At 37.5% G+C, this 21,949-nt stretch overlaps 1 protein-coding gene across 7 annotated transcripts in view; it reads left to right on the forward strand.

The window, feature by feature from the left end:
- GRM5 (glutamate metabotropic receptor 5) overlaps positions 1-14,643 on the forward strand; it is a 256,892-nt gene extending 242,249 nt beyond the window's left edge. For 5 of the 7 annotated variants that reach the window (XM_027677466.1, XM_027677468.1, XM_027677465.1 and 2 more), the window contains 3 exons: positions 3,349-3,447; positions 4,962-5,123; positions 12,678-14,643. In XM_027677466.1, coding sequence (XP_027533267.1) covers positions 3,349-3,447; positions 4,962-5,123; positions 12,678-13,500 — 1,084 coding nt within the window. In that variant the 3' untranslated portion in view covers positions 13,501-14,643. The remainder of the gene's footprint in view (positions 1-3,348; positions 3,448-4,961; positions 5,124-12,677) is intronic. The other 2 variants (XM_027677469.1, XM_027677470.1) reach the window with 2 other exon arrangements.
- The last annotated feature ends 7,306 nt before the right edge of the window (positions 14,644-21,949 follow it).

The raw sequence follows: 21,949 nt of genomic DNA on the forward strand, positions 1-21,949 counted from the left end.
CAGGAATGGAGAATGTCTTTGGCCAAACTATTCACAAATGTAGGCTATGGCACACCTCCTAGGTCTGGCCTGCCAGCATCCTCCAGATAGGGGATGTAGAACCATATGGAATGCACTCCGGACCAAGAGGATCCAAGATCCTCTGCATGGAAACCAGGAAAGAGCAGAGGTAGAAGAGGCCATGAGCACAGCTGGGTCTCACCCTAGCATGAAGTCAGGACCACCAGGATACCAGCACCTGGGTCTAATGTGAAGGCATAGTCTAATAAAACCCATATCTAAAGACTATCATCTCTTGTGAGTACAGGGACAAAAAAAAAAAGGGATCTATATCTACACACACATAAAAACTGGTTTCTACAGCATTTTAGTGACTCACTATTGATCTCATTCAGGATGATGATTCCCATATTCACCCTTTGTTTCCCATAGTATCCATTAATTTTGGTGTACAGGAGAAATTTTGTTGGAAGGTGAAGGCAAAGAGAAGGTAAAAAAAAGGTGTTCAAACATGAGCAGTCACGCTCATGTTTCCTGCCATGTATCACATGTACATTGAGTTCACTAAAAGCCAAGGCAGCACAGACGTGGTTTCTCAGCCCAGGAGTAAGTTTCCTTCTCTTTACTGATCCCCTCTGGAGAGTCCAGAGCACTACTACGTAAGATAGAGCAATGTGACAAAGTATTTGGCAAACAGACAAGATCTGCAGTACTGAATTACTGGGAATTACTTCCCAAATTTCCTGTCACTGATCGACACTTGCAAAACATATTTATTAACACTTACAAAACATTTATCATTAAGCTTTTTTCTTAAGACAGCTTCCTCCTGTGCAAAAAAATGACACAGCCCCACCAAAAGACCCAAAAAATTCCAAAAATGACCCAAAATATTTAAAATCCTTCAATAGAATCTAGTAGTTGCATTTCTGCACAGAATCAAAGTCTTCTTTCTCTTTTCTAACCAACATGTAGTTCTGGAATTGACAATGAGAAAATAACTCTGTTCTTGCACACTGTAGTGTTTTATGTCTCCTCCATACACTAGCCAAAATACCCAATTAATTTTAACACAAGTATTTTTTATGTAAATTGCAATGAAATGTCTGGGGTTTTTTCCTCTCAACAGATTGGTTCTTTTAAAGCAATCCTTAGTTTTAACAACCTGGAAGGGGACATTTCTCTAGTGTAAGACATTCTGAGACAAAAATCATTTTCTTTGTCTGCTCTGAAAGCTGAAAACACTTTTTACCCAGAACCCTTGGGGTACCTTTACAGAATGATCACCCAAAAAATTTTGCAGCTTCCTTTCAACAGTTAGATGCACTTTAAACACTAGGAGGATTGATTAAATTTTGGTGACTGTTTTCATAATTATGTGGATATTTAGCACTGAATGAATGGCAGTGTAGCAGTTACTGCGATTCAAAACTTTGAGGCATTATGTGACAACATACCATTTCTGATGGTGTAATTTGCTCTTGAGTGGATGGAAAAGCTTGAGAGATTCATAGTAATCTCTGCAGACTTTCAAGGCAGTGAAATTTATACTAATGTGAAATGGACAATTTGGAGAGTTTCTTTATCTGGGTCACATCCATCCTAACCAGGGGTTCTTCAGGATGGAGTTACCAAGGACACTTACCTCTTATTTCTTTTTGTTGGGTGCATTTGAGAATTCAGTTTATTGTGAGCATTTATAGTCTTCAAATTCTTTCTCCTACTTTTGACTTTTTCTCCTTCTGCTTTGCTAGGCAAAATATTTCTTTTGGTTATTTGGTCTAAACATTACTGTGTTTCCTTCCTGCTCTTCTGAAACTCTCTTTGATGTCTAACACTTTCACATCAACTTTATTTCCTTTTTTTTTTTCCTGTGAAGTTTCTATGCACTCTTTTCTCTTTGCTCTTTCTCTCTGGCTACCCCAATTTAATTTGTATGATCCATTTTAACTTCCTTTGTATTTTTCAGTGAATTTATCTACTGCCTAAGCCCATCCACTCTTTCTTGTGCTCTAGGAATCAGCTTCCATTTAATACGTGTGTGTCCTGTGCAAGTTTCACGCCTATCTGGGAGCACTACATATACCACACTCTGGATTGCCTTAAGACCTTGGTAGCCAGTCTACAAAATTCCTATTGTTCCTCCTCTCAGTAAGATCGTAATTAGTAAATGAAAGGACTTTGCACTGAACACATCTCATTTTACTGTCTCTGGTTCACTAAGCTTCTTCATCAGTTATTTACGCAATATACGCTGCATCTGAGGGTCTACTACAACTGCACCCAATGTTTAGTCTCACTTTCTGTGCACTCTGGTTATTTCTCTTTTACGGGATAGTTCTCTTCAAGGTACTTTTGCTATCCAGAGCAGGTTAATGAATGAGTAACAAATAAGTAATTTATTCTGTAATTTTAGCAGTGTTAAATGCACAAGGTCTCCTACAGAATTTGGGAATGGGATATCACAAACTCTTTGAGAAGACATCAGCAGGTATTTTGTCCAAATTTTCTTAAAGCATTTAAATACCTAGCACAAGAATTTGTACTATTAGGGTGAAGTTCACTACTGGGAAGAGAGCCTGTATAAGACCACTTCAATGCTCACATCCCAATGTAACAATGACCAGGTCTTATCATGGTATCCTATTCTCAAGTATTAAACTCTTTATCCAAGTGAATTTTTCATCCAAGTGTGAGCTATGGTATTTAGAAATGCATAGTGCTGCACTGAGCTCTTGAATTAGGATTGATTTCTCCTTATTTTATGTCTACATCTCAGCAAGGCATCTAACTTCTGTTTATTGCTAATGCAGAGAGGAAGGCCCATTCACAACATGAACTGTGACCCCACCCAAATTTTACCTAAGCAATGAACTACACTGGTGCTTGATTTGAAAAGTGGAACAAGTCAAGTGTTCCAAGGATGTAGGACCAGGGAAAAATATTAAGTTAGAATTGAGAACGTGGCCACCAGCTGATTTCTCATTGATTCTTTATTTAAGTGTTGTTTCCCTTAAACCACTTAGCCTACACATTTTGGTTTAACTTCAAAAAATATTAAAGATAAAATGTTAGCAGTTTTTTATTCTGTAGATTTTTTTCAGCTCCTCCTATATATCTATATTTAAAGAAAATGGTGAGCACCTGTCCTGCACAACCCTGTTTGCTTTAACACCGGTCTGGGGTTTTATGCAGCTATTCCACCGCTCTCACAGATGCTTTACACTATTCCCCACCACTGCCACAGTAACATTCATGTGCATGGCCCTTTGCACAGCAGCTGTCACAGAAAGCTGAGCACACAATCACTTCTCTTTGTTTGCTCCTGTTGTTGTCGTGATTTATTAGGTACAAAGGCAGGAGACTGGCTCCCCCGCACAAGTCGGAAATAGAGTGTTTCACCCCAAAAGGGAGTATGGGGAATGGTGGGAGAGCTACAATGACCAGGTAAGCAAACAGCAAGTGGCCTTAGGGCAGTGTGATATGTCTGTGAACAGGAGGAGCAGCACTGGACAATGCCAGGCCACATCCTCTGTCTGTAATTTCTGTGTATCCAATAAAGTATGTTTAGAAAAGAAAAGAAAAAAGAAAACATGTTGCCACTGCTGATTTCTGTGTTCCATCTGACTGCCAAAAAAGCCCTGCACCATGTTCATTCAACTGATCTCAACCGCATGTCCTGTGTGATGTTGTTGTAATACGGTGCTTTGGGGGGGAGAAATCTCACAGCTGACTCATTAAGCCAGTCAGGCAGCTGAAGAGAATCAGTTTTCAAGCTTGGAGTAAGGGTAGTCCTGCTGCATATTTGGGATTACATTAAGTCTAATCAAAAGAACTTTTAAAAAGGGCAGAGGACAACTGATTGATGAAAACATTTTCAATATGAAAATGTTGGTTCTTCTCAATCAAAATATCTTGTAGGAAAGTGTTTTACAGTGGTTTTTAGGAAAGGTTTCAAACGCATTTAAAATAAAGTTTAGAATATCTTTTTCATAACTTGCTCCATTTAATTTAACTTGTATACTTACTTTCATTTTTTGACCATTATATATTGCATGTCATTAAACACCAATGTTAAAATTTAACTAATATCAAATACTACATTTTTTCAACGTTACTGGGATTACCAGTTTCAATATGACCATTTTGATGTTTCTCTATGGAAATATTTTTAACTATTTAATTCTGTGAAGTACCTGGAAATTTCAGCTATTCATCTCATTTTGAGTCCAGAACAATTTCCAAAAGCTGAACCCTCCCCTAGCGCAGAAAATTCATTTATCCAGACATCTCTATTCATAAATGAATAAGCTGCATATGTCACACATGGTTATAAATCTTTCATTAAACAATACTCTTAATAAGCACTGTATCTGTTACATTCTGTGAGATGTTAGAACCATTTTACCATTTATTAAAAGAACTACTCATTCCTTATTGATCCCTGTAAGATATTTATAAATGTAACCTTAAAGCACAGTATGACCAAATTACACCTTCACTTTTCCCAAGCGTTAGTTACATCACAGGTGAATTTTATCATTGCAGAAGGGTGTTCTGTGAAACACTTCACAGCGTTATGTTCCCCTTGGGTACAGCAGTCACACATATACATAAGGCCATCAACTCTAACACCACACAGCACACACCTGGGGGCTCCTGCAGTTTAAATCACATTAGATACGTTAATTGCTGAGTGTAGTACACAACGTATATTTTTTGTCAGCTGGAATTTTTTCTTGTCCATGTGTTGTCTGGATTTTTTTTCCTTACATTGCATTGCCTTCAATAATAGTTATTCTTCATTTAAAAGCCATCTGCAATCATTATATAATGGATTTTTGAAGAGCAGAAAAGTACATGTAAATGTCAAATAACTGTATTTTGTTGTACAGTATTCAGTTCTGCTTTACCTGGCCATATATATACCCTTGAAAAACTTCTTTTTTATATCTTCACAGTGAAGAATCTGTTTGCATTCCAGACTGTAATCGATCTGAGTCAAGTAGAGAGGAGAAAAAGGTTCCTGTCAAAGAGGATGCCCTAACAGTCAAAAAGACTGGAAACTGTGTCAGTCTAATAGTTCCACAGCAAGACTGTCAGCTGCAAGACCTACTCAAACAGTTAAGAACACCTACTGCTTAACAGAGAGTGCAATTGCATTTGATGGCTGTGTTTTGTTGTCTCCAGCCACAGTGTCCTGGCCAGTGGTCCTTGTCAAATTTTGTAAGCTCAGTAGAGTTGTATGGCCTGGGAATCTTCCAGACATTGCAGAACAGAAAGTAGGTGCCATTCTCTTGTCTCAGTAAGTATCAGACCAGTGCTAGAAGTCACTGAGATGAAGAGCAGATGGAAAAAGACAGATACAGAGGTCAGACCATTTGTATATGATGAGAAAACCTCATCATCTCACAGGAGAAAGAGTTCCCATGATACTGACCAAATCTCACCTACATCATTTCAATCTAATTAATGCTGTGCAATTCATACTGGGCAGTATTGTTGACCTCGTGTCCTCAAATCCCCCGCAAAATTATATTTCTGTTCCAATCCCAGTGTGCATATTTTCCGCATCAGAGCCTAACTATCTCTTTATATTAGTCTTACAAGTGCCATGGAATTTTTCAAGATGAAAAGTGTCATAAAAATAGCAATAGTGGGTACATTATGTGATGCCTTGTAAGGCTATTTCTCATTAAGGGGCATTTAGGCATCCTGTATCACCCATGACCATCATTCACATGTATGATAAAATCTATTATGGAATGGGATGTTTATGAGGCTTTCGAAAAGCAGGTATCACAGCATCATTTCTTTTGCATTTCTTGCATCATATTTGCATTTCTGATCTGATTAAATGCAAAGAATAAGAAACTAATTAATAATTCACAGGAGTAATTTTCCTGCTGATAAGTCCCATGTGCAAAAAAACTTCTGTTATTATTTATCAGGCACGCCAAACATCTAAAATTCCTCTAATTGTATCCTCGTTGCAGAGGATAGAAATCAAATCAACCCTTGACTCTGGAGATACAACTGGGAGAGTTAAATCTTTTTTTTTTTATTTTTGTGCATGTGTGTGTGTGTGTGTGCGTGTTTGTGTTGGTGGTTTTTTTTTCTTGTGCACTGCTTGTACTCCTGATTTCAGGATCAGATAAGGTGATGGTTTTTACTTTTCCCAGTTTCCATTTCATACCTTTAGCAATGAAAACAATGAAAAATCTTGTTGACTAACCAATGTTGAAAACACCTTAAAGCATCAGGAAGCAGAACTCACAGTTCAAGAGGTGCAGTTGTCCCTCCATCCTGTGAATAGAATGCTCCAGTGTATGTCCTCAGAGATGTTTGAAACGGCATTTTTCAGAAAAAAGTGAAACCCAGCACTAGCTGCCTTAATGAACAATTGCAATGAGGTCACAGTAATAGAGGAAAGATGTTACATCTGATACCAGGATCATTTTTGCATTTTGGGTGATGATAATAGGTGTACCAGAAGTGTTTCATTCAGATACAAGACACTTCATTTCCTGTTCTAACCAGGCATACTGCTGAAGCAGCTGTCAGCATTAGCATCACTGGTGGCTGTGCTGGAAAGTAATTGGCAAAGGTTCTGCCCATCAACTCTCTCTCAATTTCTAGTTTCATTCATCCTTATATAATAAAGTTATTTATATAAATGTCAGTTGAGATTTTCATGAGGAAAAGAGGTATCAACAGATTACAGTTTGTGTAGAAATATAAATAATTGCTGTTGTTGACAACAGAAAACTACTCTGAAAAATAATTGAAAATATATTGCTTATTTCTAGAACTCAGTACAGGACGAAATTAATTTTTGCTTTGTGTCATTCCTCTTTTTTGTTTGTTGTAATTTATCTCCACAGAAAAAGCAATATGAGAATAATTTAAGCTAAGTAATTTGAGTGATATAGCACTAGCAGGTTACTCGTGTGTGGCAGAATTGACTTTCACCCAGGGAAACAATTACATACACATATAGAGGTTTTCTTAAAAGCAATCTAAAATGAGAGAAATAGCAATGACATAAAACAGCATTACTGTGATAGAATTGACCTAATTTAGACACCTTTGGTTCTATATTCAGTTTTAGCCAGTCATCCAGGTTATCCTATAGTCCTGGGAGAAACTATGACTTACTTGTTCATACAGGTATACTGGAGTTCACCACTTCAACCACTTATTTCATTTCAGTGTTTTTAGCATTTGCATTCTCCCAAGGATGAACTTGTGTCACTACAAGCGAAAGGAATAATGAACTGAGGTTGCAAGTGACAAGATGAAAGAAAATACATATGTGCCCCTGCTTGCATGCATCACAGACACACACACAGACTGTCCCTTGTGAAGAGTCAATTTTTAATTAAATCAACAGATAGCACACAAATCCTTTTCAGGCAGAGTAATTATATAATTGAGTCATTAATAAGAGGAGTCTCATTTATATCTTTGAGTCTTTCAGCAGAGGAGTCTGAAAGCAGAAGAGCTTCTTACTGTTTACTTTGAATAACAGGAGATCTCTTTTAGAAAGTTATATGGGCTGATCCAAGTACAGAAGTTTATCCTGCTTACCACTGCCAGCTGGTTCTGGGGATAAAATGGAAAGACTTCTCCCTTAAAGATAGGAGAAGTCTGCGCAGTGTTGGAGCAATATCTTAACTATGTCATCTTCTTAAGAAACAAGATTCTTCTTAAGAAACAAGATATTGTTTCAAGCTTGAATGTAACATTGAAACATCTAAGCATAAATTTGACACCAATTTTAGCTCCATAATATTTAAATTAGTGTTCTGAAATACAAAATTTCATTCAGGGACTTATAAATTTAAGAATTTGAAATAATTCTTTTATTATAGTCATGTAAGGACAGATTGCAAACAGATCCTGCAGGCCTCCAACAATTTATTGTCCAGTGTCTGTTTTCAGGTGTATCATTCCAAATCTGCAGTCAGATTCTGACATTGGTATGTGACGAAGAACAAAAATTATGTTAAATTTTTGTATTAATCTGTAATGATTACCCTTGTATTCCAGATTCCACTGATGAATAACACTATGTCACTACGCATTCTAAGCTCTCTTAAAAACTAATGAATTCCATATTTTTAAACTGATTTTCCTATTTCAGTTAAAGATATTAACAAGAGAATAAGTGACTTATTTTCAATTTACATATGCTTTCAGTAACTCTCCCCAATACAAGTCCCTAGGCTCTCATCATCAGAATTAATTTTAGCAACTCCAGGTAATTAATGAGAATGGTACCCTTGCTAAATTATGAGATTTTTAAGCTGCCGTGTCTGTACTCCTCTTCCTGTTTTTCATTTCTTCTGCATTTTGAAGGACCTCACAAAATACATTTGCTTTACTAGCACCTGGCTAAAAAAATGCTGATAGCAGAGCTATACACCATCTCATAGGTAATCATACCAGAGAGGAAAAAATACTACTACAATGTACTACTACATGTAGTAATACAAAATTACTACTACAGCAGCCAAAACAAAAGACAAAATGATCTATTCCATACAGTTAAAAATCCCACATGTGTAAAGGGAGGGGAATATTTTTTTACACCCAAGTGGATAAAAGGCAGTCAATATCTCTTATGAATACAGAACAAAGCCCTAAAGACAAGTGTATCTAAAAAGATTAAGTAAGGGAAGAAAATGAGAAACAAAACTAATTGCTATTCTGTCATCAAGTGGACAACTGTAGGAGAAATATTTAAAGTATCAGATACTTCAAAAGCTCTCATTTCTTATACATATTATATCATAGTAGGTGTAGCAGGCTGGGAAAATGCCAGGCAAAAATCAAAATCAAAGCAGCTTTTAATAAAGACACTGAAGAAACAAATAGTATGATTTTTTTCTAAGGAAACCCCTCTTGTGCATAAAGCTGAACTTAATTAACCTGTAGTGAAAGCAATTTAAAAAAAAAAAGTGTTGCAAAAGGCTTTGTTTTCTTCTAACATTTTACTGTCAGTGATAGGAGTTTGCTGCTCTCTGCTCTGCTCTACTCAGCTCTGTTCTGTGTAATGTGCCAGCAGAAAAGGAGAGGAGGGAAGAAAATGGACATGCAGGCAAACTTTGCACTGGAATTCCTTTGGGAGTTTGAAAGTGTAATTCTTCTGTTCTGAAATGAAGGAGCCAAAACCTTTCTAAAGAAAACTCTAGAGTTTCACTGACCTAAAGTTTCCCATCATTGAAGAGTCAAGGCAGAGCTGGGTATAGTGAATGTAAACAATTCCATTACTAGACATCCTAGTCCTAGTCATGTCTAGTCATCCTTGTCATGTCTCTGATCCATCTTTATTTCTCTGTTTTTAAATTGTGTGCATCACAGTCGTTTCCAGTTAACCTGACAGAGTAGCAACATGTGGTTAGAGCAGGATCCTTAAGTATTATCACTGCAATTTATTTGTAACCGTTTCATACCAATAGAAGAAAACAAGAGATGCTCCTTTCACAGAGGTGATAAATGATTGCACACTTCAGTCCAGTGTTGACTTCATAGTAAGTAGGTGCAACATGATAAAGTGGATGATATATTTCTGACATAACAATTCCTACTATTGCTGGGCAGACTATTAGGATTTTATATATAGATTTTATCTATAGATTCATTTCTTACTAATAAATCATAGAATCATAAAAGTTGGAAAAGACCTCTGAGATCACTGAATGCAACTGTTAACCCAGCATCACTGTGTTCACCACTAACCCATTTTCCCAAGTACCACATCCACACATGTTTTGAACACTTCCAGGGATGCTGATTCTACTACTTCCTTGGGCAACGTGACCACGGTTTCAGTGAATGGTACTTGTTTCCTATTCAGTTTTTAACATCAAGGAATTTGCAATGAATAATGGTCAAGTCTTTCAGGTTTTTGCACAAAATTTATATCAAACAGCCACTGGGTCTCCTTCAGAGCCCTAGGATCTCCATGAGAGCTTGATTACACTTGGGCATAGCGCAAAGGCAGTGAACAAATGCTTCAGCCAAGACTGACCCAAAACCAAACTGAGATTCAGGGAGGTTGGTGACTCGCTCCACTCAAGATTTAACTTTAACCCCTTGCCAAGGGCTGGACGCAACCTCAGGTTTCATCCTTTTCCTTTCCCCAGGCTCTTCAGTCTCATAGCTCTCCTTAGTGATTGTCTCTTTAACTGTGACCAGGGGAGGAAGTAAGATGTTCCCTTCACAAGCTCTTAAAATCTGACCTTCAGTCAATGAAAATGTCTATATGCATTTAGTGCTCATTTGCACACCTAAAGCCGTAGGGTTTGAAACATCTCTACTAAGCCAGTGCTTGAAGTCAGGAGGGGTGCTAGAATATACCTCTTTCTTTGGGCAAACATTTCTATTTGATAGTCCTTCATGTTAATGGCATTTATTTCACAGGCATATCTGTCACAGATCTCTCTAAGACCTCACTAAGAGGACATCTGGTACTGGAACTAGGCCCTCTCTTTCTGCCTGATCAAAGTTACAAGTGCCAGATCAGTCTGTCTCCTGGTCCAGCTCAAATTCAGCTGCAGCTGGGATAAAGTCTCATGGTCATCATACCAGACCTAGAGGCAAGATCTCATCTACCAAATGATCCAAATTCTGCTCCTGCTGCTGGCATTGAGCTCCCATTGAGCTCAGGACTCAGCATGACCAAGGAGCCTCAACAACCATCAAGCATATGTTCCTGGGAGAGAAGCATACAATTCTCAGAGGGAACAGTTTTCCTCCTCAAGACATTAGTGTCAGCTCCTGTTCAGTCCAGGACCGCATTCACAGAGCTCCAAAGAATCAAAGTGAGCAGTGTACAAATCAGATTTGCTTTTCCTTCTTGGTCTGATTTTGGTACAGCAGAAGAAAGGGATTATCTCAACTACAAGTTACAAGCCACCAGCTGTTTTGCTTGGCATTTTGGGGGTAGATATCCCCCAAAGATCCAGATAACATCCTGGTGACCACTGCAGCAAAGGAGTGAACCCTTATGCACTTATATGGATCATGTCCCTGTCTACCCTCTCCTAAAATACTCATTGCTGTACACTGTGTTTGTCTACTGGATTCTGTCATGCTGCTTTTGAAGGGGAAAGCTGTTGGCATATGTTGTGTTACATGACCCATTGTAATTCCATGTAATGTAATCATGGATGTAAACCCAGAAGAAGGTTTTGTCAGCACAGAACTTTTTTTTTAGATGACTGTAAGAGCTATTAAACTGATAGTTTGAGGCAAGCCTCCACATGAAGGCTGATATAAAGTCATCTGTTTTTAGTAAACTATGTGCTTTGCAAACTGTTACGCTGCAGGCTAACATGTGAGTATATCTACTGCAGACTTAAAAAGCAAACAAAAACCAAATTTGTGATAATCTGCCAGGGTTTCCAATGTTGCTATCTTTTCAAAAATCCTCAGTGACTATAGCAAATGTTTTGGGAACTAAAGTGAATTGTCTGAAAATCTGTTGCATTTTGTATATAAATCATGTTTATTTGTATGTGGAGACTGTTTTTCCTGTTGATGTCACTTCACAGTCATTGTCTGTTTCAGCTAAGAAATATTTCCAATGGTCTTCCTTAATTCCAAGAACTATTGGTTGATGTATGTGCAAACACCAGCTCATCAGCCTGAGGAAAACGTAAAAGGAAAGGAGACATTTCATACTATGTGTTTACAAGTGCCATTGCTGGTTTTCTTTAGGTAGCAAGAGGAGAAAAATAAGCAACTTTGATAAAGAGTAGAGTATGATGGTATCTGAAGAGAATTTACCCTAAGAGAACTCATATTCCAGAGGAATATTTATTGCTGTCTCCAAACTCAGGTCACCATGAGGAGTTGCTTGTATAGTTTGTCCAGTATTTCTTTCCTACTAGGAACATAGTTTCATTCTCTGAGCTGACCTGCAACTAAAAAAAAAGTAAATTATTTCTTTAATCTAGTGGCAGCTAATTTACCAAGTACCGCGAAGAAGAAGTCACACATCAGAAGCATCTGTCCACCTACAGCCAGTATAGCCCCTTTCTTGTGTATTACTCTGGTACTTCCAAGTAGTGGGATATAAAGCTATTTTTTTTTCCCCAGCCATAACAGCCTACTCTTCTCCATCTTTCAATTTACAATCCCTGCCCCATACCAGGAGTCCATGGCCCAAAATTACATCAAGCTCCTTACCACTGAGTGCTCCCAGGTCAGCCTACATACCTGCCCCCAGCTAATCCAGGTCTCTCACTTATTCTTTTCAAGCACTTAACTATCTTTCACTCCTCCCTGCATACCTCGGTACCACAGCCTCTCTGATACCAATCCAACAGAAGGGAAGCCATTAAGCTACTCCTTCCTTCAGGATGGACATTGCCTATGTCCCAAGGGCCACAGCAGAAGGGTCAGCAGTGGCCATGAACTAGTACAGAACAGATCATGGCTGGATGAACAAATGGCCTGTGAAATGAGCTGGCACACAGCTTGTTGTCTTGGGACATATAAACATAAATTATAGATATAAATATATTGCAATTGATATACATATATAGATGAAATTACAGTCGGCTTTACGATGAATATAAGCTCTGAGATACAATTTACCCATGGTATAGGTACAGTGATTATATTTTTAACTTTGATGCAAGTTACCATCTTATTTCTGCTTACAGCTCTAACGGGAAATCAGTTTCCTGGGCCCAGAATGAGAAAAGCAGCCGAGGAGCACACCTTTGGCAGCGGTTGTCAGTCCATATCAACAAAAAAGAGAACCCCAATCAAACTGCAGTGATCAAGCCTTTTTCTAAAAGCACAGATAGTAGCCGACCCAGTAGCAGCGCTACATTACCTGAGGCTAGTGCCAAAACACTTTACGACGTTTCGGAAGCCGAAGAGCAATACCCAGCTCAGTACCGACCGCAGACTCCCTCACCTATCAGCACCTTGAGCCACAGAACTGCCTCCGTTAGCCGAACAGAAGACGATGTCCCCACCTTCCAGTCAGAACCTCCTCAGCGAAGTAGCTCTTCTCAAGGCTCCCTCATGGAGCAGATCAGTAGTGTGGTTACTCGTTTTACAGCCAATATCAGTGAGCTGAACTCTATGATGCTTTCAACAGCTACTCCAGGGACAATGGTGGCTGCTCCTCTCTGCTCTTCATACCTGATTCCACGTGAAATCCAGCTCCCTACTACAATGACCACGCTTGCAGAGATCCAACCACTTCCTGCCATTGAAGTCAATGGCGCTTCACAGTCTGGTAGGAAACCTTCAAATGACAGCGTCAAAGAAGGCACTTCAGAGACACCATCAGCCAAGCAAGACCTGGAGGAGTTGGTAGCTTTAACTCCTCCTTCTCCTTTTAGAGACTCCGTTGATTCTGGAAGTGCATCTCCCAGCTCTCCAGTTTCCGAATCAGCTCTCTGTATCCCATCCTCTCCCAAATATGACACACTCCTCATCAGAGATTATACTCAAAGTTCTTCTTCGCTGTGAATGTAGTTCAAGACAACATTGGATCTCAACAGCTACAAGGAAGTAGTGAGGCAATAGCCAAGCCTTCAAGATCTCCAGTGTTTACGCAGATAGAGTGAGAGGCATGGGGTCATCTTGTGAGGAATGGAGGGGAAGAAGAGGAATTATTTGAGAAGTGGAAACATCAGATTAATTATGCTGATTTAAAGACAAAATGACTCTTGGCAGATTATCGTGGCCTTAAAAAAACATGGGCTTTTCAGAAACACTGAATCTACTTTTGAGGGCTTATAAGGAGTCTGTTAATCCAGTTACATACCAAGTGCTTTGCTTTAGTATTACAATGAACTGTGTGTACAATATACGGGGCAGGGTGGGAGGGAAACTAGATTGTAAACAACTGTACAATGGTTTGTTTGTTTACTCTGATTCCTTACCCAGAAGTCAACCTTGATCTTTTATCAAGAATAGAAGACCAAACATTGAATGTACATTTTCTAACAGACTCAAATCTGGGACCAACCTGTCAAGCTTTCTTTTTTTTTTTCTATGAAGATCTCAACAAGCAGTAATGTATGTTCAATAACAATGAAACTTTTTGCTGAAGAATATTGTGTCCGTGATACCTTACACTTGGATAACACTAAGCTGAGGCTCTGCAGTGAGTGACTGCAATATGGAGGGCTTCACAAGTGACTTCTCTACCTACACGTTTGTTTATGAAATTCTCTTCTATCAGTATCAAAAATTCAATTTGTTAACATTGGATTCACCTTCACAACAACAAAACCCAAGGAAGATTTCCTGACTATTTCACCATGTTGCCAACTAATAATGAAGTAGCAAAAAATATTTTCTGGAGTACTGTTTTGTAATTCCCTTATCAGGGCAAGTTGTTGAGATGAATATTCTCTTTCTAGCAGCACTACTGAGCTATAATATAGCTGCACTCCCTACTGAAACTAATACATTTTTACGGATGTTCTTATGCTAACATTACCAGTTAAAATACTTATTCAGATTCCCACAATCTTTGCTTGTAAGGAACAGGTAAACACCCTAAGGATTTTCTCCATACTTTGAATGACAGAATTCTAGGAGACCAATTTGGATTATGATGAATGCTTACTGTCAGTGGAAAGGTTGTCACAATCATAATTAATATATATAGGGAAAAAAGACCCATGTCAAAGTCTGCTTAGAGGTGATTTAGCTACTCTTTAATAAGCAACAATTTTGAACTTTATTTAGCTGCTGATGCATTGCAGCTATGAACTGTGACAAAAAAATTTCAAAGCAATACAGAGTAAAGGTTAAAACAGAGAAGAGCTAATGAGATATGAATGAACAGAGTCTTTGTTTCTTAACAACTCACAGAATAAGCAAGGGGATTCCTCATATTTTTTTCCTATATCAAGGTAGTACAGTTTAGTGCACTTCATATTGTCACAGCACTTTTTTAATACAGGCAGGGAAGAGTTTTAAAAGTTTGAATAGTAGCTAAATAATTTTTGATAGGTATAGTTACATAGAACTTTTAAGTCGGACCCTAAACGCACACTGTATTGGTTCTCTTCTTCATGACATAGCTGTCCTCAGGTGCCAAACTTTTATGAGTTTGTTTTATTTTATTTAAGGGTAGTATGAAGTGGTGAGTGATGTACTTCAATTCAAAGTTGAATTGATGTAGCCTTATACAGAAGACAGCTTCAAGGAAGGGAGCCTTGAAATAAGGCTGCTATGCTTCATTTTCAAAACCTTTTAGATCTTATTTCTTCAAAAATAATGAATATTTTGTAATCAAAATTCATTACCTCCTTTTCCTCTCCCATGTCCAAAATAATAAATATTTGATCAAACAAGCAAAACATGAAAGCACATTCACATACTTTAGCAAAGATCATTTTCTATTCCTTTGGGATGCTTGTTTCACTATTATGTGTTGCACTCCATTTTGCTGCTCAACAACATTTAAAATAGAAAAGTAACAGATAACCAAATCCAAACCAGCACCTCAGAGAGATACTCAGTGATGCTGTGCATCCTGAGCAAGGCAGTGTTACCCAATTGCAGTCTGGGCATGCTTATTTTGCCAGGTACAGTTATTTACTAGCTATGCCTATAGCATGAACAGGTAGGTCACAAAACAGCTCTACTCCAGAAGGCAAGTTGATACACTAAGTCATGACTGTAGGTCCTTGTTGCTTACATGTAGCTTTTGCCTCCTCACATGACTGCTTAGCACAGACTCAGTTCTGTGCAGCTGTATGGTTTCCTGACTAGAGCTCAGTTCTGCCCTCTTGGTTCACAGTACTAGCATGTCTCATCATCCCCTAGCTGCCCATGTCTTTATGAGAAAGAATCTTCTGTCACTGGTTACAACCTACATTTAAGGGAAGAGCATGTCCAATCAGTCTGTGACACAAATTCTCATTTAGGGAGACTAGACCACTTAATTGTTGCTCGTGGAAGATTTATATGGTAATATATGTCTCCCATCAGTGCATTATTGTTTTGATATAAACAGAGTGTACTGAGATAGTTAATGTTAATTTCAAAGGGATTCTATTCCTACCTATTCTCTTATACTTTAAACTGTAGACCAATGTCCTTACAAGAACATTCTCCATCTTGATCTTTCCCTAATATTTTAGGTCCCCATTTATGTAGTCTTTTTTTATAGTGGTGGACAATTAATATTAATGTATTCCTGCTCAGTGGAAATAAGGATTATACAGACAAACAAAAAACCCTTTTCTTAAATACAAGATTAATAAAAAGGAGTGAGAAATAGAAACTGTCAAACTCAGCATAAATATACCTCTTCTGCTTCCAAACTGCAATTCTGAACCATCCTGGCCATAGTTATTGCTCAGAGCTTCCTGACAACTTTTGTATATATTGCCAAGATGATATAGCTATACAGATGCACCATGTGCCGCCAAACACACAAATCTCTCAATCTAACACATGCATGTTTTAAAGTCCTAAAAGCCTAATGTTACACAACCCAAATTTGAAACACTTTTGTTCACTCTCATTTTGGGAGTAGTCATGTATCTTTTGCATATCTATCAACTACAGCAGAAATTTTAGTTGCACAAGAAACCATGGATGGACCTTGCTGAGATTGTACCCTCTTGGAGTCAGTCTATTTTTAATGAAAAATAGAACAGCCTTAGTGGCATTTAAATAAGGCAGAATAAATCTAATTGTGCAGCCTGGAATACACCAATGTCACCTTCTATGAGGTGTTTGGATTTCAACAAAGGGAGAAAAGGGATTTTGGAAAAGAAGGTGGCAAAGTTGTAATGCCTGTAGTAGTAATTCAAAGGAGTCCAGAGGGAGATTTGCAAGACTGGAAAGTTCTTTGAGAGAAGCCAGTGAGTTTGACATAAGAGAAAAGAAAATTATGAATGATAGACATCAGGATTTCATTATGCTGTTTGTATGCTGGTCTCTGTTTACGACATCAAGATATAACGGCAGGGTCTTTCATGCATAAATGCAAAAGTTACAATCACGAATACTTTCCATTCTAAATAAAGAATGTGCAAGTACCAACTGAATGGCTTGAATTTGCCTTCCAATTTAGTGCTGCTGCCAGAAAGGGAATTAAAGGAGTTGAAACTTTAAAGGAGTTGTCATTCTTGACCAGAGGGACCTCAAAAAATCATTTATTTCTTTTGTGCTTGAGGCCAACTCTGAAGAGTGAAGGTGTAACCACCTCTGGATCTGTGCTTTTGAAATAAAGTGAATCACTCTGGCAGCCCAGTTGGGAAAAAAATCTTTGCAATACTGAAGAAGAACTGTATTTTTAAATTGGGTCTGAAGAATAATTGCATGACTTTGGAGATGTGCTTCCTTGTACTTCTATCTGAACATTTGGTGCCTAGACTTATACAGATACTTTAGACCACATATTTTTAGACCACAGTCCACAAATCACTTGCTGATGTTTCATGGGAGCCTAGCTGATTACAAGGTCCTGGTTTCTTCCATTGATTTACAGCTACAAAAGTGAGTTAGAAGCTAAATGCTAATTAAAAATAACCGTTAAAAGAAAAAAAAAAAAAAGTTGTGTTAGTTTGCTTGGATGTTTATTCAGTTGCTGTGTTTGCAAAAGGAAAACTTTTTATCAAAACTGGGAGAATAAGATCTCCAAAGAGAGTAAACAGGAAGGCCAATCCATGATTCTGGCTCTGGATAATAGCAGAGTTCCCCTGGGAATGTATTCATTAGAGTGTGCGAGACCAAAACTGAAAAACAGCATAGCTCTGGGTGTATGTTCTGTAAAGGAAAGTGTGCAACCTTGCTATTCGGCTTAATACATCATTTATGAGGTGAGAGGAAAAAAGATGACAGAAACAGCATGCAAAAACGTCGGTTCCTTAGGGAAATCAGAGCACTATGCTCAGGATCAATAATGTGACCATGACTTTTTTAGTGTATTGGAGACCAGTGTCAGGGCTAACTCTAAAAAAAAAGGAGTTTGGGGCCTAAAGTTAGGATTTCATTAGAACTTAATACCTACATTTAAAACTCAACTTTAAAACCACTATTCGACTGCCGCCTTACTCGGGTATGAAGCATTGTATGTCTGCGTATGCTTAGAAGTACCCTCATCTTCACACATCTAAGGATCTTTGTACATAATTCATGCTAATACCCATCAGGAATGCAGAAAACAGTGGTTCCTTGGTTAAATCCCTGTATATCCTATGAGTGAGTACACAGAATGCGCAGTACTTAGACATCAGGATCATACTCCCTACGAAATGAAAGAGAAATCTTCCTTTGTTTTAAGGTTGTGGGTCTGGTTATGCTGCTGTTTTTATGACACCTTTAAGATTAGAATAGTCAGGCAGAAGGCAGGTGACCTGAATTCAGGCCCTACCATTGCCAGAGGTGATGAAATATTCCTCCTGGCTGGAAAGTGCTCTAATGAATCAGTTTTGAGATATCCCCTGTTCATCTCACTAAGGTCATTTTACAGAATAGAAAAAAACTTGCATTAGAAAAGGAACAGCTACTTTGCAACCTGATAGGACACACACTTGGTATAATTAAAGATCATATATGACCATTTAATATAAAATTCTTTAAAAATTTCTGGAACAGAGACCAGGTGAGTATTTTAACTCCAAAGAAGTGGAGACAACCTTTTGTCTGTGCTGTGTATTGGCTAGAAAAAATGATAGATGCTTCCCTGAAAAGTGTTTTAGTGACAAGAGGGGAGGATGTGCCCTTACATAACTCTGTATCTGCAACCATCTTGCCTTCCATCTGGTGTTCTTAGACCCTTTCATGGAAAGGAGAGACTGAGTCTTCTTGGATAGGTGAAGGAATTAAACTTGGGGTTCCCACTTCTCTGAGACTGCAGAAAAAGGGACCCATTTCATTTTTCTCCAGCCATCTTACACAAAGGAATCTCATCTTTGAAACAAAAAGTATTGCAGCGTCCAAAAATTGGTTCCAATGGAAAATTAGCATTTTCTGCTCATTGCATTTCCATACTGACTCGAGTAGGATAATCCTGGACATCTCTTTCCTTGTTGTGTTGTTTTCTTGGGCACCTAACTCTCCTTACAAACTCTATAGCAAAGTTAGACATTCAACAAAGGGTTCTGACCCCCACACTAGAGCCAAAAAAACTATATATTGCACTGTATAACTAAGGGCTGAAGTCCTTTGCTGGCATTGGCTCCTAATCTATTGAGGTCAATGGACTCATTTCAGATGAACATCCATGTAAAGGAAATCAAAGCTGGATAGTAGCCAATGAAGTCTAGACTTTGGCTACTTGTTCTGCAGAGAATGATAATGAGAGGATGTTCTTCCCACTTTCTTTTGAATCAAACAGATGATGGATTTTATTAGGTTCATTCCTGAAACTAGGCTTGGCGAATAGTACCTTCCTATTATACTTCTTTATCACTGCTACTCTACCCGATACCCCAATGGGAAAATCATACTCTAACTTAACATGTAGTAAAGGATGTGAGAGAACATGTCCAAAAGCAAGAAACAGGTCGCAGTTTTCTGGCAGTTTCATGAATCTCATAAAAAGAAGTCAATACTCTTCACGAACAAGAAAATCATTCATCTGCTACCCATTCCACTGGGCACTTCACTTAGTAAAAACTTCAGTTGAGTCACCCAAATTCACTTTTTTTGCAGTGGTTTATTACTATATCCTCTATTCAAACCTCTGCAATTGCCACTTACAATTTTATACTGTTGCCACTTACAATTTTATACTGTGAAAAGGAAAAGAGATACAGACCAGTGAAGGTAAGTAAAAAATTCGTCTGAGTGATTAATTGGTATATATGGCTGGTTTTGTCTTATCTGAGTAATGACAGTACTAACAAATAACAATCATTAAGTCACTCTGATCTGCCAAATGGGAACAAATATACTATGTATATTACATGTACTAATAGGATTATATGGCAGCTGCTGGTGGTATTTGTAATTAGAAATCTATATAGAATATAGATGTTTTAGAGAGACGGTGCCAATTCCAAAAGATCTGTGTGGGCTATAAGTGGTTGTAATTATTTTTTTTTAATTTGCTAATAACTTATGAAGAACCGGTTTCAAACATTCTGTGAGCATTTGTTCTTTTTTATGTTGTTGCTGCTTATACTATTAAAAATAGAGAATGTAAAGTTATTATTTTGATGTGAACTGAAAATGATTTTCATAAAATTTAACATTTTTATCAGCTTTGGTTTTGCTTTCTACCTGTACAAATGTAATTTATTTTAGCATTTAAGAATACACTTGCTTGTTTCTCAATTGTCTACATCATGTTATAGTTGGTGTTTTTGAACAGTATTAAAAAAAATCTGTGATATGACTGAAAACTGGACTTTTTTTTCTCTGAAATACTTACAGCTATATTTTCACTGTATTTTTCTGCAAACCGGGTGTGCCTATACACGAACTCTTCAATTATAATCTTTCTCTCTCTCTTTCTCTCTCTTTGTTATTTTAAAGGATTAATGTAACACTAATGATATCATGGTTACATATCCCCCTAGCATAATTTGATCTTTCTCTTTTGAAGCAAACACAATCTCATGGATGAGGCATATATGGATTTTCAGGTTGAGAGGAGACAGCATAATAATATAGTCTTGAACAAGAGAAAACAAAGCTGTTCGACTGAGACTTCATATACCAAAACATTATTTTTATAGGTGTTGTAGAAAAGCACTTTACTCCTATCATTGTAGGTTCTCATCTGATCTTGAATTGCAAAAAAAAAATCTGAGAAAATTTTCTATATCCTTGAATAACTGGTTTCTAGTGCTCTGCCATTGTAACCCCTAGGAATCAATGCCTTATCTCAAGCCTGGCTACATTCTGTTTCTAGTCAATAGTTTTTGTTTTACTTTCCCCACTAAAAGGAAAAAAAAACACAAACAAACAAAATCTCCTTCCCCCAAAAAAACACAACTAAAAAAAAAAATCAAAAAACCCACCGAACCAAACCAAAAACAAAAACAGCAAAAAACCAAAACCAAACAAACAAGAAAACACACACACACAAAGAGAAAATAAAAAAAACCAAAAACAAAAACAAAAAACCAAACCAAAACAAAACAAAAAAACCAACCCCCCAAAAAACAAAACAAACAAACAAACAAACAAAAACAAACAAACAAACAAAAACAAACAAACAAACAAAAAACCAAAAAAAAACCCACTAACTTTCTTGTTTAGAAACCTCTCCATCCCATTCCAAAATCTAGGATTCGGAATAGTCTTAATATTCTTACATAGATTGGCATGAATTTGGAATAATTGCATCGCATGCAGTGAAAAGCAGGATGTCAACTGCAGCACTCAGGTAAAAGATTATCATACACATTATCTTCTAATCACATTTCTAGAGGGACTGATGAACTGGTTTATTTGTTGTACAAATTAAGGGGAATAATTTATAACACAATGGTAGGTGAAGTGCTCATCTTCAGCTAAAAACAATGTGAATTCACATCATATCTTTAAACCACCTAAAAGTCTACATCCCAAAGTAAATTCTTTCAGTGCAGAAATCCACAGCAGTTGTTTCAGTGAAATACACTGCTTTGGGTGAAGAATGTTTTAGCAAAAAAAGCATTGCAATCACATTACATATTGAAAAGAAAGATTTTGAAAACAATGTACAACATCTTTTTCTATTGCAGAATATTTTTAAAGCAGTCTCTGAAACACTATTTCAAATTTGTTCAGTTTGCAAGAAAAATTAATTTATTCCATTCTCCATGATCACCTCTCAGTTGTGTTTCTGCTGAATTTCTGTTATCGCTACAGTATGATGACCTTCAGAAACTAAGAAACTGATAAATCCCATTCCAGATTAAATCACAAATCAGTCTTTACATAAAAGGAAAGGGGTTCAGTTCCATAGTACGCCTTCAGAAGTATCAGGGCAGTTAGTGGTAAGAAAAGCAAA

Source organism: Neopelma chrysocephalum, unplaced genomic scaffold, assembly GCF_003984885.1.
Source record: "Neopelma chrysocephalum unplaced genomic scaffold, ASM398488v2 Primary Assembly neopelma1_43, whole genome shotgun sequence".
Classification (NCBI taxonomy): Eukaryota; Metazoa; Chordata; class Aves; order Passeriformes; family Pipridae; genus Neopelma; species Neopelma chrysocephalum.